This window comes from Pinus tabuliformis, chromosome 9 (assembly GCF_031772625.1).
Source record: "Pinus tabuliformis cultivar Carrire ecotype Pingquan chromosome 9, CPIR1, whole genome shotgun sequence".
Classification (NCBI taxonomy): Eukaryota; Viridiplantae; Streptophyta; class Pinopsida; order Pinales; family Pinaceae; genus Pinus; species Pinus tabuliformis.
Window position 1 is genome coordinate 587258953 of NC_142307.1, and position 17250 is coordinate 587276202.

A 17250-nucleotide genomic window follows, 5' to 3' on the forward strand; every position below is an offset into this window, starting at 1 on the left:
AAATCTACATATTGTATATATATTAAAAATAAAATATAAATATATATTAAAATATAAATATAAATATTTTATTTATTATATATAAGTATTTTAATAATAGGTAAAGTTATATTTCTTATATAATATATATACATATAGGCAAAGGATATCCACCATCCTTAAAATATTTTTTTCTATATTTTGTAGCAAAAAATACTTTAATATAAATTTTATATAGTAAGATACAAAATATTAATAGTGTTTGGTTCAAAGATGTTATTTGAGAGAATGTATACATATTAGAGTTAAACAAAATCAAATTAGAAAAAATAAATTTAGAAAAACTCAAGAAAGTATTGGGAATAATGTTGGTTTTTTTTTTATGTTGAAAACATGCTTTAAACCATTGGAAATTGAATGTTGTTGTTGCCAACTGCTTTTTTGACAATTGGTGGGGTTGGCCATGATGTTTGGAAGATAATTCATCATATTGTTCACCTAAAGTGCTTATTTCCTAGCATGTAAGCTTATTAATTTGGTGTTCTAGTGAATTGAGATGATCCATCTGTGCTTTTGAATGTAAGTGTATTAACTTATGGTTCTAATATATCTAGAGGACTCATTTTTGAAATTATTGAGAACTCAATAGCCTTTAGCAATAGCAAGAGAAAGAAATGACCAAACTCTTCCAGATAAAGATACAAGGAAGATACATATTATGCTTTTTGACTCAAGATCACATGCAAATCTCATTTCAGTAAAGCTAGTATATAAATTTGCATTGGAAGTTTGTGATCATCCAAGCATTAGGATGAGTAAATAAGGAAGCATAGTTAAAGGTAACAAAAAAATGCAAAATTATAATAGTTATCTGTGTTTATTTTATTAATGAGGTAGAATTAGATGTAGTTCCCTTTGATGTATGTGGAGTGGTGTTTGGAAGTCCCTACATGTACATGTAATATGCAATATTCATGTGCACAGCCAACAATACCAACTCACCAATGATGGAAAATTGTTCACCATAAATGTGCACAAAGGAAAGTTAAAATTTTCACCAGCAAATGCCAACCAAGCCAAGAAAATGATAATTTCTAGCAAGAAGTTTTTTTTTTTTTTTTTTTCAATGGAGAATCATATTGTAGAAGAGTTAACAAGTGCAAAGGCATCCTTAGAGGGGTGCACTAAGAAACATAAAAAACAACTAGTAGAGTTTCTATAAGTTTAAAAGGATGTGTTCTAGGAGACTAAAGGGCTACCACCCAAGAGGAAAGCAGAGCATAAGATCCAAATATTTCAACGGCTCCCTCGCTAAATATTGGGTTGTACAGTTAGTTTGTTATAGAAGCAAGTGAGGTGAAGAAACAATTGAAAAAACTACTAGAATGGGGTGTCATTCGACTAAGTACACCACCCTGTGGGTTAACCATCATCACAGTTCCAAAAAGAATGGGACTTGGTGGATGTGTGTTAATTGGATTGCATTGAAGAAAATCACACTCAAGAATAGGTACCCCCTTCCCAAGATTGATGATTTGTTGAATTAGTTGTAGTAAGTGAAATACTTCACCAAGGTGGACTTAAAGTCTAGATATCAATAGTTTCAAGTCAGAGAATAAGATACTTGGAATAATGCCTTCAAAACAAGGCAAGGTTTGTATGAATGGGTAGTCAAGCCATTTGGCCTATGCAATGTACCAACTATGTTTATGAGGGTAATGAATGATATGATGCACAATTTTATAGATTCATTTGTTATTTTATATTTGGATTATATACTGGTGTATAGTGCTACCTAGCAGGAGCACATCTCACCTTTGACGTAGGTGTTGGAGACATTAAATAAGCACCAATTTTAGAAAATATCAAGAAGTGTGAGTTTTCACAGTAGTATCTGGTGTATATAGGGTATGTGATGGGTGGAGGAGAGACAAAAAAAGATCTTGCCAAGATGGAGGCCATCATAAAATGGTTTGTGCCTACTAATGTTTCTAAGGTTAGGAGTTTTGTTGGGGTGTCACAATACTTGAGGAAATTCATAGCCTCATTTTTAATGGTAACAACATCACTCCATGCCATACTAATAAGTGGCAAGAGTTTCTAGTGGGGAAAGGGTAAACAAAGGGAATTTGATGAGTTAAAGAAGGAGATTAGTCAAGCACTAGTTCTTGCACTACCAAACTTGGATAAGCCCTTTCAAGTGGAGATACATCTCGATGAGTATGTTAAGGGAGCGATCTTGATGTGGGGGGGAAGGCTTGTATGCTACCATTCTAAATTAGTTCATGGGGCAGTTGTTAACTACCCTACTTTTGATAAGGACTTTTATGAAATGGTGCAATCTGTGAAGAAGTGGAAGCATTATCTAATGTGTAAGGAAACAATAATCCATATATATCACTAGCCACTATAGTACTCGCAGGCCCCAAGTAAGTTATAGATGACAGAAGATATAGTTTTGCAGAAAAGGCTTAGAACTACAAGGTAGGGACAAAACAAACTTTAACAGATTAGGTTGAAAGGAGAACTTCTAGCGAAAGCTAAATGGCACACCCGAGAGACGATGGAGGATAAATTTCCTCACCTCATTCATTGGAAGCATTTTAGGACTAAAAGTCTCAAAAAATGGGCAGTGATTCATATTTGATAATTATATTGTTTTTCATCCACATCAATTATTTTAGCATGGAAAAAGTGGAGGAATCATCTAATAGGACCATTTTTATCTGCGAGACCCAATTTGGGAAATTAGGGCCTAAAATCTTCTCATAGCATTTTGAGGCATCAAAGAGTGTTTTCTAGGGGGGTAAAACTTTGATGCTTTGGTGCTACACTCTTTTCTCCTATTCTACACACAAATACCTTTCCAAAAATGCAAGAATCATCTTGGTTGGAGTCCATATGGAAAATTTATGCCACTCGGAAGTTGACCTTCTTGTTTTCACCAACATAATTCGAGGGGATTCCACGTCATCCCCATTTATTCATGGAAAATATGATAGCCACGTGATAATGATGAACAAGATTCTAGAATAGTCCATATTGTAACTCTGGTTAAGATTTAAATGAGTCAAACCTAACTACTACTTGGCTATTAGGTTATGTGATAAATGGGCCACTAGGAGGAAAAGGGGTTCCATTCTTTTCGAGTACATTTTGTTGCATATACAAATAGAATAACTAATAGGGATAGGGAGAGAGCACACATATATTATTTTTGCATTGTGGTAGCCCACGCGCGACATGCCTTCTTTGTACTTGCAACCATTTTCTATTCAAATAAAGAGAGCAAAGCAACCTCAACTTCCAACTGGGTTTTCTCCCGAAAGGGTTTCCCAAGATATACTTTGTGTTAATCACAATTTACGAGTTTTTATTTCATTGTTCTCTATTTTTTTCGTAATTATAATTATCATGCATACACAATAATCAATAATTTACATATCTAAAAATGTAAAGAGAAATAAACCCTTGTGGTGTAGATTTCAGATTTTTAAGTACAATTTGTGAGATTTGTTGTGATGAGTTGTCAAGTGGAATGTCCACAAAAATTTAAAAATCAAATATGAAAAAATAGGAAAGAAAAGTGGACAATGATGCAGGAAAGCAAAAGGATGAAGTGACAAATGATGGAAAAAAAAAGAAATAGAAGCATGGTTAACAGTGAAGAAGAAAACGAAGTGAGTTATAAATAAAAGTATTTTGTGTGTGGGTTGAGAGGTATATACAATAAATCCTTGAAGGAATACATCCCTAAGAAACAGTTCTTGGATAATGTCATTTTATAATGATATTGGTTAGAGATTAAAAACTTTTGAACTTGTGTGTACCCAAGTCGATAATGTTCGAGGTAAAAAACCACTAATGTAAAATATTTTTCATCATGTGTTATTGTGGTAAGCATAAACTAAAAGAGGATCTCAGATCATTAAGAGAGAAACTATATGTGGGTAGAACCATCGATTTGATGTAGTCTACACCTAACAAAGTCATTGATCTTAGTGCGGAGGCAATCAGGTAGATTTCAAGTAAAGAAAAGGGGTCTTATGTAGGAATAAAATGATGATTGAGGATACAAAAAAGAAGAGATAACTATGAGGAAAATTTTTGCAAGAGATAGAGGACCCATGGATGTGTGTCTATGAAGATTTTTTTCCTAGGGAGTATGATTTAGGAGCATCGACATCAAGGTTACAATTGAGTTGGGAACCCAGGAGATTGAGGACGATGAAAATGAGAGTGGTGATATAGAGTAAGAGGGATATGTATGCAAATTTTTATCGAAGAATGGTTGAAGAAGCTTGTATGAGAATAAGTTTTCTAGATAACTAGTGGATATAACGACTAACAACCCATTTATTCTAGTAGATGGTGATTCTTTCATATGTACTTCAACTAATATTTATGTAGGTACAATATGATAGCAGAGAAGGTAAAGAAGGAAGAAGACCAAATAACTATTAAAGATGAAGAAAAAGGACAACAAAGGAAAATAATGAGAAAGGACTAATTTAACAAAGAATTCTCGTTGAAGAGGAGACATAAAAAAATACTACCTATTTGTAACTTTTGATGGACGATATTATGAATATTCTAATAGTGTATGCATATTCTATAAAGCCTATGTAAGAGAAAGTGGTCCAGGGTAGGGTAGTCCTTGTTACTCAAGTGGAAATTATGCTTTTAGAAAATTTGCAAATTAATATACGAAGTGGAAAGATTAATTGCCTGCGAAGGGGAAAGAACTTGCGTACTTTTTTGGTAGGTAGTAACCACAACTAAGTCTCCTACTTGTTAAAGTGTTGAAAGGCACATAAATAAGGGTGGGAAGTTACTGTTGGTAAGTATATTTATTTACATCTTTGTCCTATCTATCTTTTATACAAATACTTGATGGTAAATATGTCATTTATGTGAGTATGAGCTATTTTCGAAGAATTTAATTTTAGATGGTTTTCCTATGAAGCTTAATAATGAAAATTTATTCCACAAATATCTAAAAATCATGGCATAAATATTGCAACTGCATTTAAAAATTATGGCAAAAAAATATGAGGCAATTATCCACATGGCATTTTATTTTTAAAAGGCTACAATAAGACCTTCAATTTATGGTCCAATCAAATGCTTGAAAAATAATTTCTTCAATAATATTGAAAAATAAATATTCCTTTTCCAAAGTTACATATTATAACTTGTATTTGTCAATGCTAAACTAATAGTGATCAACAACAAATTGATTGATAGAGTCCTGCGTTGAGGTGGAGAAAATCTAGCAAATATAGAGATGAACATTGTTGAAAAAATCATGGATGAAATAATGGATAGATCATACGAGATAGTTAGGGAGATATTATTGGATATATTTAAAGAAATAATTAAAACTAATTAGATAATTATGATGCATTTTTTATGGTCACATATAGTTATAAATATAAATTCCCTTAACATAGAACTACATCATGCTCCTGACATCCCTTGCTTTTTGAGGTTGTGTCTTTTTGTGTCTGTTGCCTAGTTACATCAATCACAAATCTCCTAATTTCTCTATATGTAGAAGGAAAGAAAGAAAATAAATAAATAAATAATATTGAGTAATATATGATGCTCATGACCCTAATGATGAGGAAAAACATCCACTAATACCTATATGGTTTACCCAACCTTAAGAAGGTATTCTTTAACATTTTATTTTTAAAATAAAAAATTAGTGTGAGAAGAATTCCAAAATAAACATTGTTTTATTGATTCAAAAGATCAAGAAGATTAATAGTGTGACAAATATTTTGAAGATTAGATTGAGAGTGAGTATGAAATGGAAAATTGAAGAAAAAATGTTTTTCATCTTCAACCCTCTTAGAATCCCATAGGTGAAACCCATTCATCCCATGGGATCTTGGGAATTGGAGGATGTTCAGTTTCGCTCTGAAGTTTATGAGAATTTGTTATTATCTTGGCAATGTTCATTTTCTTCTTAACACTAGTCAATATAGAAAGACAATTTTGGTTTTTAGATTGTGGTTAATCACCTCCGTATAATATCTTAGTTTTATTTTTTCCTTCGAGCTCTTCGTTGTCCCATAATTTCTTCTTAAATTTAGAAGTAACAATATTTTTAATATTGTATGGGTTCTGCAAGATGATCTCTTCCTTTATTTCCCAATGACTCAACCATGATTAGGAATCCTTATGCATCCTTATGCCTCCCCAGTTTGAGTACAAGGTGGGGGTTTTGGGTAGAGCTAGAAGCAATTTTAGGAACCTCTTCGCATTGATGTGGTATAATTTCTTCTTATACATAAGATTCCTGGTAAATTGTCCTTTCAATGGGAGTTTTCTCTAGTACTATATTTTGGACTTTTCGGTGCTGTGGAAAAATTTGAGGTGAAATCTTGATTTGTGTTATTTAAACTGGTTTTTTTGACTATATATATGGATTCAACACCCTGAAAAACTCCTAGTGCACTTTGATTGTGCAGGGGTTACCTATCAAGCTTGTGATTTCAATAAATTCCTGTGGAATTTTAGAGAAATTAGATCCAAAAAACCCACCTGAAAAACATCCAAAAAGCCTCACTAAAGACAACTCAAATGAAGAGTATTATTATTTTCTACTATGATTTTATTAAAATAGAATATAAAGGTTAATAAATAGGTGAAAAATGGAAAATCTTTAGTATAATAATTGAAATTTTTATTAATAGTTATATGTCAATTTAGTTTAAAATGTATGTATAAAAATGTAAAAAAAATCATTAATCATTTTGTAGAAATATGACTAAATTAATGAACTCCACATTATCACATTTATATTATTAATTATTTTATGATTTAAAAATAAATAAAAAATCGCCGATTCCCAATATGTTTTAGAATGTAAATTTTGTTATCTTTAAAATATTTTAATTTAATTATATTTTAAATTATATTTTTAAGTTTTCAAAACTAAAATTAAAAAAAACAAATATTAATGTTTTTATTGGTGACAAGGTGTTTTGTTAAGGCATTGGATGGTGTAAAGGTTCCTAGTTAGAAACTTTATGGGTAAAAATCTAATCTCACTAAGGGATGATGTGGGGAGTATGACTTTGAAAACTTAAAAGATCCTCAAATGTAGAAATGAGTCTTTGGGATTAATCACATTGGATTAAAAATCTATTTATTTATTTATTTTATTTTTTTAATATTATCATATAAATTGATAATTAATCTAGTTTTCAACCAAATGTATATTGAATAGGTCAACCCTAATAAATAATATTATATAAATTAATTATTCTTACAAAATATTATTATATAAATTGATAAATAATTTATAATATCCATATAAAATATTTAATTATTACATAATAGATGGTTTCTAACTAAATATTAAATAATTTAACAAACATCTCTTTCTCACGTATTCTTAAATATTTTTTTCTTTCCTCAGGTTTAAACGACTAATCCTGAACCACATTAGTTGGTTCTAAACCTCGACCCAATCTGATTTGTACATTATGAGTAACAAAAATGTGAGATCCTCAATGATAACTACTCAAACCAAATTAAACATACAAATCATCTAAAGACTCACATAACTTAATAAACTATATCTAAATATATATTATTTTAATTAAATTAAATATTATACTCCCGTGACTTAATAAACTATACATATACATATAAATATACAATATTTCAATTTAATTAAATATTATTAATATTTGTTAAAAAAATTGGGTTACACATTTGGAATAGAGTCAGGTAACAAAAATTAAATTTTGATATTACTTTTTTATTTGATATTACTTTTTTATTTGTTTTAAATTGTTATTATTAAAGATTTATTTTCAAATTTTATATAAAGTAGGTTATACCTTTCTTACATTTATGAGATGAAAATCTATAAATTCTAATTCCATATTTATTCAAAGGATTGAAAGATATTAACAAGCAATGACGTATGATGACTGTGTATCCCATTGTTGATTTTACTAATATACTAATCCTCTTTATGTTTATATTTATATATGATTTACAATAAGTCAAGTCAGCTTGCATTTTCAATAATGACTAATGACTGCCTATCCATTGCCCTGGATCTCATTGCAAGTTCGTGTTTATATATGATTGTCTCTAGCCCATTCAGACCCGTGATTCTTTCTGTTGCGAAGCCAAAAAATTGGCAATGGCTGCTATTATCACTGAAGTGGCGGCCAATACGGTCAGTGGCGCTATTTCTGCACTCATCCGACAAATAGATGATGTTATTCGGTTGGATGAGAACCCTCAGCTTCTAGAAGGGCAGTTAAATCGTATGAAGACTCTTTTACTCGATGTTAGAGATCAATTTCAAGATCGGCAAAAGACGCCCCCTCAATCTCTGCAAAATTGTCTGCGAAGGATGCACGATGCAGTTGGAAAAGCAAGAGAGTTGATCGATTGCTCTCGAAGGAGGCAGCGGTGTATCAGTTGCCTCCTTTTCAAGCCTAAACTTTCTAAAGAAATCCGAAAGTGGAAGACAACTTTTGATGAGCTCTTTCACAATCTTCAGACCGACTTCTCTGTGTTTCACAGTGCTCAACAGATTGCGTCCGCGGCGCCAGAACAGGCTAATCTACTGCTTCAAGACGAACCAGACACCGGACTGGTAGGGTTGGAAATTAGATCTGCTGAAATACGACTTGAGAGGTGGCTTACAGAGGCCCCCCGCGATCGGATATTTGCTGTATATGGGATGGGTGGGGTTGGCAAAACAGCGTTGCTAAAAAAGGTCTACAACACCTACAAGGTAAGTGGTCTTTTTGATCATGTGATTTGGGTTGCAGTTGCCCAATTTTCCATTCTGGAGTTGCAGAGTCGTATGGCTTCTGCAATCAATTTAGACCTCAGTGCCTATTCTTATAATGATGTTGATTCGCGGAAGATGAAGCTGTCGGCACATCTGAGGACGAAGAAATTTTTCCTAATTTTAGACGATTTGTGGAGCGCAGTCACTCTGAAAGAATTGGGCGTGGAATTTGGCGAGAACAAAGGGAGCAAAGTTGTATTCTCTACTCGAAATAGAGATCTGATTCCAGAAATGAATGCAGACCAGTCCATGCAAATACAGCCACTGCCAAGAGAGGAAGCCTGGGAATTGTTTTGCAAAGTAGCTTTCAAAGACGGGCATGTGCCTGACGAGATAGAGCATATTGCTAGAGTCGTGGCGGAGGAGTGCAAAGGGTTGCCCTTGGCTATAAATGTCATAGCTTCAACAATGATTGGCAACCGGGCTGTAAATGACTGGAACCTTGCTTTAAGGCAGATTCAGACTGTGGATTCAAATTTTCCAATTACTCATCCTCGACTTGATCGAGATCTCTATGAGCGATTGAGATGGAGCTACGATAGTTTACCTCATGCTCATTTGAAAACCTGTTTTCTGTATTGTGTGATGGCTCCAGAGGACTGGTGCATTCCGGTGCACATTATATCGCAAATGTGGATCGCAGAAGGTATAATAAAGAGCAAAGAAATGGACTCCTTAATGGATACTGCCCACAGCTATGTAAAGTTACTTGCAGATCGTTTCTTAATCCACATGCGAGCAGTCGGTGGATCCAGTTTTTGGGGCTTTACGTTTGGACTTCATGACGTTACCCGCGACATGGCAATTTATGTGGCAGAGAGAGAGGAGAATTTTATATCCATGGCAGGTCAACATTGCCCCAATGTTGACGCTCTTTTTCCCGACATCGAGAGTCGCGATAATTGCAGGAGGCTCTCCCTTCTTCGTAGCAATATTACGTCTCTACCAAACAAGGAATTGAGATGTCCAAAATTGGTCAGCCTATTTCTAACACACAACCTTGAATTAAAGGAGATTCCGGAAGCATTTTTTCTTGACCTCGTCTTTCTGACGGTGTTATGTTTAAGTAACACGGGGCTACAATTATTGCCAAAATCATTGTGGCAATTGAAACAACTTGAATTTCTTGGTCTGAACTATATTCAAATTGAATATGTGCATTCAGGCATTGGCAATCTTTCAAACCTTCAGTTTTTACATCTCAGTGGATGTAAGAGGTTAAAATCATTGCCATGTGAAATGAGAGATCTCAAAAATCTCAAATTTCTGGATCTCAGCGGATGTCATAATTTAGAATCATTGCCATCTGAAATCGCAGACCTCAAAGAGCTCAAATATCTGAATCTCAAGGGCTGTCGTAAGTTACAGGTGATTCCTCCTGAGATCAGACTGCTTACAAATTGTGAAATTCTGCGGTAGAGAAGAGGGACAGGTGATTCCTCGTGAGAGTAAATTGCTCTCAAATTTTCGCGTTCATGTTTGTACTGGAAATTTTAATATAAAAAGGATGTGATCGTAATTTTTTTGTTAATAAAATTTTATTGTGCAAAATACATTTTTTATATAAATAAATACATTTTCAATTATATTTATATATATAATTTTTATAATTTATAAGATTTATATATCATTTTTAATTCAATTGATTTAATAATTAAAAATGTGTTTGTTAATAACAATTATAAAATCAAATCTTTCTTTGATTAGCTGTAGTCTAATGAGACTGTTTTTTTATTAGTTTTTTTTGCCCTGAAAGTAGTGGAAATTTTTGTTATATTCTGAGAAAATCTGACAAGTACTTTTGTAAATCTAAGTTATAGTGGTTAAACTTCAATTTTTAAAATTTTTTAGGTGATTTTGATGAGGTTGAATCCATTTCCACCATTAAAAACAAAATTGAAACACTGCTTCTATAAGAATTTTTTAAAACTCAAATGATTCCCTTTGAGATTATTGGAGAGACAAAACTATGTGAAATTATTGACATGTCTCCTCTAAAGAACAAAGATGTAGACACTTTAATGGATAATGTTCACAACTATGTAAAGCTAGTTGCAGATATCCATGTTGCTTTGTGGCCTGGAAAATTGTGTATCCATGGCAGGTCAACATTGCCCAGACATCGACGCCCTTTTCCCGCACATCGACATTTCAGGTTGACGTCTTTGCCACGAAAAATAATTGAGATATCCAAAACTGGTTAATCTAGGACATTATTTTGACTTGGAAGTGATTCCGGAAGCATTTTTCCTTAACCTCCGGTCTCTTAGGGTGTTAGATCTAGGTAACACGGGCTGCAATTATTTTCGGAATCGTTGTGGCAAATAAAGCAACTTGAATTTCTTTGTGTGAATTACACTGAAATTGTAGATGTGCATTGAGGCATTCGCAATCTTTAAAACTTTCGATTTTTACATGTCAAGGGATGTATAAACTTTTTTTCAGAACGAAAAAGCACAATTGTATTATATTGAGACAATATAAAGGTATCAGATAGTACATCATCGAGCTTTAAGAAGCTGGAAAATCCTAGACTTAAAAACAAAAACTAGAGGATGAGTCCCTCCATAACGGAAGCGATTTGAGCTAAGCCACATACAAAACAGATACAAGTCTTTTATGCATCATATGTGAAATTCTGAGTTGTAACTTTCAGATATTGTTGGACATTCATATACCATATATATACGAGGATTAAACAAAAAGGATGAAACAAAAGCAAACCTGGAGAAAAACAAAGGAGAGTTAAGAGCCAGGGATTGAGAAGTCCTGAATGATGAAGGATTTCTCGCCAGATATTACCTTCATGGACCAGGTGCCTGTTTCTAAAAGGATACCTTCCTTGGACAGACTGTCCGCCTGCTGGTTCTGAGCTCTGTAAATGTGTTGAATGGAGCATTCTTTCACAAGCCCCCCAAAAAACATAATCCTGTCCATCCAACCTGCGAGGTGTGGGCTCCTGATGTGGCATTTACCCTTGACATGATCGACCATAATTTTGGAGTCCCCAAAGATTGAGATAGCTTGTATATAAAAAAAAATGCAAAAAGCAAGAAGACCCACTAGAGCCCTTGCCTCAGCCATGCTATTTGTGCCCTTTCCTCCATTCCATGAAATAAAATATTGAAGATTCTCGTCCATTATGATATGTACCCCACAGCCACAAGAGTTTTGCTGAGCAGCTCCATCAAAAAATGCTCTTGGGGCCCTTGAGAGAGAAACTTCTTGCTCATTTCTGTTGGCACTTTTTGCTTTGAGTTGCTTTATCGGCACAAAGTCATAGATGGATATGATATGTTGTAAGATAGCCTTGAAAGGCTCCTTTATTTCTTTGAATATTATGTTGTTCCTCCACCTCCATGCACACCAGAGAACAATGATAATTATAGATCACCAAGAATCTCTTTGCCCACTCCACCATTCAAAGGCTGCATGTGTTGAAGCATGAGAGACAAGAGGGAAACTGTATAAGATTGCCAATTCATGCCATAATTGCTGAGTAGATTGACATTGGAAGAACATGTGATAGTTGGTTTCCTCGGCTAATTCACACATTAAGCACCTGCTCGTCCCGTGCCAGTTCCTTTTCCTTAAATTTTCCCAGGACAGATTTTTATTGTGGAACACCAGCCACGAGAAGTATATTAATTTGGGAGGGCATCCTGTATTCCAAAAGGCTGATGGATACTTAGGATTAGATTGCATGGTCTTTAATCCAATCAGGTTTGTATAAATATCCTTTACATAAACCTGAACATTTTCTTTTGGCACCTTCTAGATTAGATAATCTTCCAGCCTGGACCGATGAAATCCGCAGCTTCTCAAGCCATCCAAGATAATATTCCATTGCCTTGCCAAAGACTCTGACATTCCCAGATCACAAGCCACTTTCCAAAGAGGAAGCGGGCCTTGCCATACTGCTATGAGTTTATCCCACGTAAAAAAATCTTTTTGATGGAAGAATACAAGAAGCCTTTCGGGAATGGTTATGTTCTCTCGCCCGCACATGATGGGGTCTATTCCAATGAGGATTCTGCTGCCGGATTGTAAGCTCCATTTCAGATTCTTTAGAAAATATTGCTCAATCTTGCGGAAACTGAGCCATATAGCTGACCCATACGAGGCTCCAATCCTCCCTAATCTGAACCAGTATTCAATGTCTTTGCCTCTCATATATTTCTTTTTTATAGTGATGCTCCAAGGCCCTTCCCCGAATATACCTCTCCACAGAGATTTTCACAGGAGTGATTTTCCAGAAGTCCTTAAATCCAATAATCCCCATCCTCCTAAATTCTTTGGCATAGAGATATTTTCCATTCTAGTAAGATGATATTTTCTCTGTTCTGATTTTCTGCCACATAAAAAATTAGCAGTAATCTTGTTCATTTTCTGGATGGTACTTGTAGGGATTAAAAATAAGTGTGCCCAGTATACAGCAAGTTGCGTTAACACTGCTTGTGTTAGAACAATTCTTCCAGCCAATGATAGACACTTTAATTCCCATGCAGATATCTTTTTATAGTACCTGTCTATTAACCATTGCCAGTCCACTTTTGAGTAGCCCTTAGCTTTTAGCTGAAAACCCAGATATTTTACTCCGTCCTTGATTGATCGCATCTCTACCCCAAACAGCACAGAAATCCATTCCACTATTTCCATGTTGACATCATTGTGGAAGAGGATGGATTTAGATTTGTTTACTTTGAAACCAGTAGCACTTTGGAATCTATTTAGAATGTCGTTGAGACATATCAATGTGACCCTGCAAAGCATTGCAAAAATGAGTACATCGTCGACAAATAAGTTGTGCGAGATGTAGTTGTTCCTGCAAATCTCCATAGGCCTGCACCTGTTTTCAGTAACTGCCCTGTTAATGTGAAGGCTTAAAGATTTCATTGCCAGAGTAAAAAAAAGAGGAGAAAGGGGACATCCTTGACGCAGCCCCCTTTCTGCTGGAAAAAAAGGAGAAGGAATCCCATTTATGATGACAGCATAGTTTACGTTCTCTACACATGCCATGATCCAGCTTATGATATTAGTTTTCAGGCCGATCTTAGCTAATAAACATCTAATGAACCCCCAATCTAAGTAGTCATATGCTTTTTGTAAATCAATTTTCAGAAAGGCAGCTTCAATTTTTTGAGAACATAGTAAACAGGCTCTCTTGAGTATTAGCGATGGCATCCAGTATATTCCTTCTCTTTAAAAAAGCATGCTGATCCTTTGTTAGAAAATCGGCTAAGGTTCCTTTAATCCTTTCAACAATAATTTTTGTGATGATTTTGAAAGTTATATTGCATAAGGAAATCGGCCTAAAATCTTGAAAGGAGTCCGCTTCCATTTTTTTGGGATAAGTGCTATCTGAGTGGAAGATGTGATTTGATGTATGCTGCCTGAGATTCTTGCTGCTTCAACCATCCTCAGCAAATCTTGTTTGATGATGTCAAAGAAGTGAATAAAGAACTCTATTGTCCAGCCATCTGGGTCAGGACATTTATCCTTTTTGAAAGCCTTCATAACTCCTATGAGTTCTTCCTCGTTTATGGGCTCGAATAGGCATTCATTTTTTCCATCATCAAACATTTTTGGAACCAGATCAATACCCCATAAGATATCCTGAAACCTGCACTCATCCCTTCTTTTATATTGGTTTTTAAAGTGTCTCACAGCTTCTTTTGTGATTTCTTGTTGAGAGAAGAGAAAACCCCCCTGACCATCACTTATTTTTCATATGGAATTTCTCTCTCGCCTAGAATTTGCATATTTGTGGAAAAATTTTGTGTTCCTTTCCCCTTCTTTGAGCCAAATTTCCCTGCTCTTAAGTCTCCATGAAGCTTCTTCCTGCTTCAGAATTTTTTGATTTTTCCTTTCATGCTCTTTTATGCGACATCTCATATTAAATGGAAGTGAGTTGGCATCGAAAACCTTGGAGATACTATCTAGTTCCCTCTGAGTTTCTTGAAGGGCCAATCTGTCCAACTGTCTTTTTTTAAATTGTTATTCTTTGACCACCTTTCTCATAAGAGACAACTTGTCTTTGAAGGTCATAAACAGGGGTATCATGTCTTTTGTAGATAATTCCTTCCATGTTTTTGCTATGACTTCATTAAAGTTAGGATCATCTAGCCATGATCTATTGAATTTAAAACGGTACCCATTCCTAAAACCCTTTTCCCTCCAGCTGAGATATATCGGCCTATGGTCAGATATGAATACATTCCCAATGGATGAATAAGGCATGCCCATTCTATCAATAATGCTTACATGTATAATGAATCGATCAATCCTTTTTGAAATATACCCCTTTTCTATTCTTCCATTGTCCCATGTAGGCATCATTTTGGAAGGAATGTTATCTACAAGGTTCCTATGCAAGAGTTCATACTTGATGCGGTCTGCGAGTAGGTCCCTCTTCGTGTTGTTTCCCCATCGTTCCTCCGAACTTAGAGTTACGTTTAGATCACCTGCAATCAACAGTGATTCAATATAAAAAATTTCTGATGCAAATAATTTTTCCCAGAATGGGATCCTGTTCTTATACAGGGCGTAGATATTCAAGACATTAATTGGAAAATCTTTTCCTATGACAGATGCTGAGATGAGAATGCTCGCAAAACATTTATAAGCTTTGGCTCTAATCTAGATAGGATCCCATAAAACTGCTAGTCCTCCCAATAGACCCTTGGCTTCTAAGGCTACCAGATGCCATGAGGGAAACATTTTTCTAAAATAGGAAATGGACACATGATTGCTATGCATGGTTTCTTGAATTAAAATAATTTTTGGTTGAGCTGAGTAGAATAGATTCTTTAGCACCAAAATTTTTTAGTCTGCTCCCAGACCTCTTATGTTCATAGATATGATGAAAGTCATTGAGGAGTTTTTTCAACCACGCTTGCTCTAAGAGGCTGAATCTCTGACATATCAATGATGGGAACATCAACAAGGGACATATTTCTTACACCTCTGTCAGCAACATTTGTCCTCCCCCTAAAATGTTTACTGCCTCCATTGTTTTTCTTTCTCACTATTATATTTCTTGCAAAATCTGGGCTTATAAAAGGAGGCGAAGGTTTTGATGGTTTATGGATGGTCAAGGGTTCCAGCTCAAGTGATTTCTTGCATAGAAGAAAATCCAAGTCGCTGTCATACAAATTTGTAGGAGATGAGACAGGGGAGTTTAGAGGGGTGGCAGATACCATTGGCTCTTTGCCTTTCACGGATGGGATAATGCTCTTTTTAGGCATTGACAAAGATGACGATATGACGATGGTTCGGGAGCCCACTATAAAATCCTTGAAAGGCTGGATGATCGGAGGGGGAGGGGGTATTTCTTTTTCATCATTCGGTTCCAGGGGAGATGGATAAAGGATAGTTTGGGTCTTTTTATCAGCAACGAATCCAGTCCTAGAAGAACTTTCATGCCGGGTATCATGGCCCTGATAAAAGTCCTGAGAGAAGTACTGAGGAGATTGGCTGATTTTGTTTCCCAAAATTTTAAATTCTTGCACAACATCAAGTTTCGTTGGGGACAGAGTGACTGTAGGAGTTAACTCCCCCTTTTCAGAAAACAAGGGAGAGTCTGCCCAGAGTTTTTCATGACACAATCTGCTTTTTAGAGTCAAACGCCGAGGGCAATTTTTAATTAGGTGTCCTGTCCTGTGACATGCTGAGCATCTGAAGGGGATTCCCCAAAAATCCAGTCTTTGTTTTATTTTTAAATCTCTCCAGGCAATCTCTATGTGGTCAGGAAACCCTCCCCTGTAGGCCTTTTCAATAAGGATCCATGCAATTCGCTTGTCTTTTTCCCCAAGACATCTTGGGTCAACATAGACAAATCTGCCTATGGTGTTTCCTATGTCATTTAGAGTCTCCATAGACCACATCTCTAGGGGAAGGTTAGGGAGCTTTACCCAGATCAAGTTATTCGAAGGGGTGTTTTTCAGTGGGTTGAACCCAAAATACCATTTGTAGAGAGCAAGGAAGCTCCTTCTATGGACCCACGAGCGCTTTTGAATGGTTTCTACATCACTGGCGTTTAAAAAATGAAAGCAGTACCACTCTTTCATGAGATTAGAAACAATGGGAGTATATCCAATCAATGGTTTCCACTGAACGTCAAGCCATTTTCTCATCCCGCCGCCATCCATTTATGGGAAGTGCCATTTGCCCACCAAAGCAAGATCCTATAGGTTTTCTATACGCTCGGTCAAGTGGATGCTATCCAATTTTATTGCAGCAGGCGGGGGGGTGGTTTTAACAAGATTTCGAGCCTTGTTGTAGCGGCTTGCGTGTTCACGCAAAACCTTTTCCTTCTGTTGAAAATCACTTTTCTTGTTGTCCTCCCATAATGATTACTCTCTTTGTATCCCTTCCCTATCCCTGTCAGCATTAGGCATTGATGGTTGGACAACCACGTCATCCAGAGTAGATTGCCA

The 17250-nt window shown here is 35.3% G+C and overlaps 1 protein-coding gene across 1 annotated transcript; it reads left to right on the forward strand.

Annotated features, from left to right (window-relative positions):
* The first annotated feature begins 8149 nt into the window (after nt 1–8149).
* LOC149149929 (disease resistance protein UNI-like) lies at nt 8150–10231 on the forward strand. Its single transcript, XM_089442628.1, has one exon. It carries the CDS (start codon nt 8150–8152, stop codon nt 10229–10231), a length of 2082 nt encoding a protein of 693 aa, XP_089298754.1.
* Nucleotides 10232–17250: the final 7019 nt, after the last annotated feature.

Bases quoted from the DNA above. Each gene is read 5' to 3' on its own strand.
- LOC149149929 (XM_089442628.1), top strand. From the start codon at position 8,150: ATGGCTGCTATTATCACTGAAGTGGCGGCCAATACGGTCAGTGGCGCT.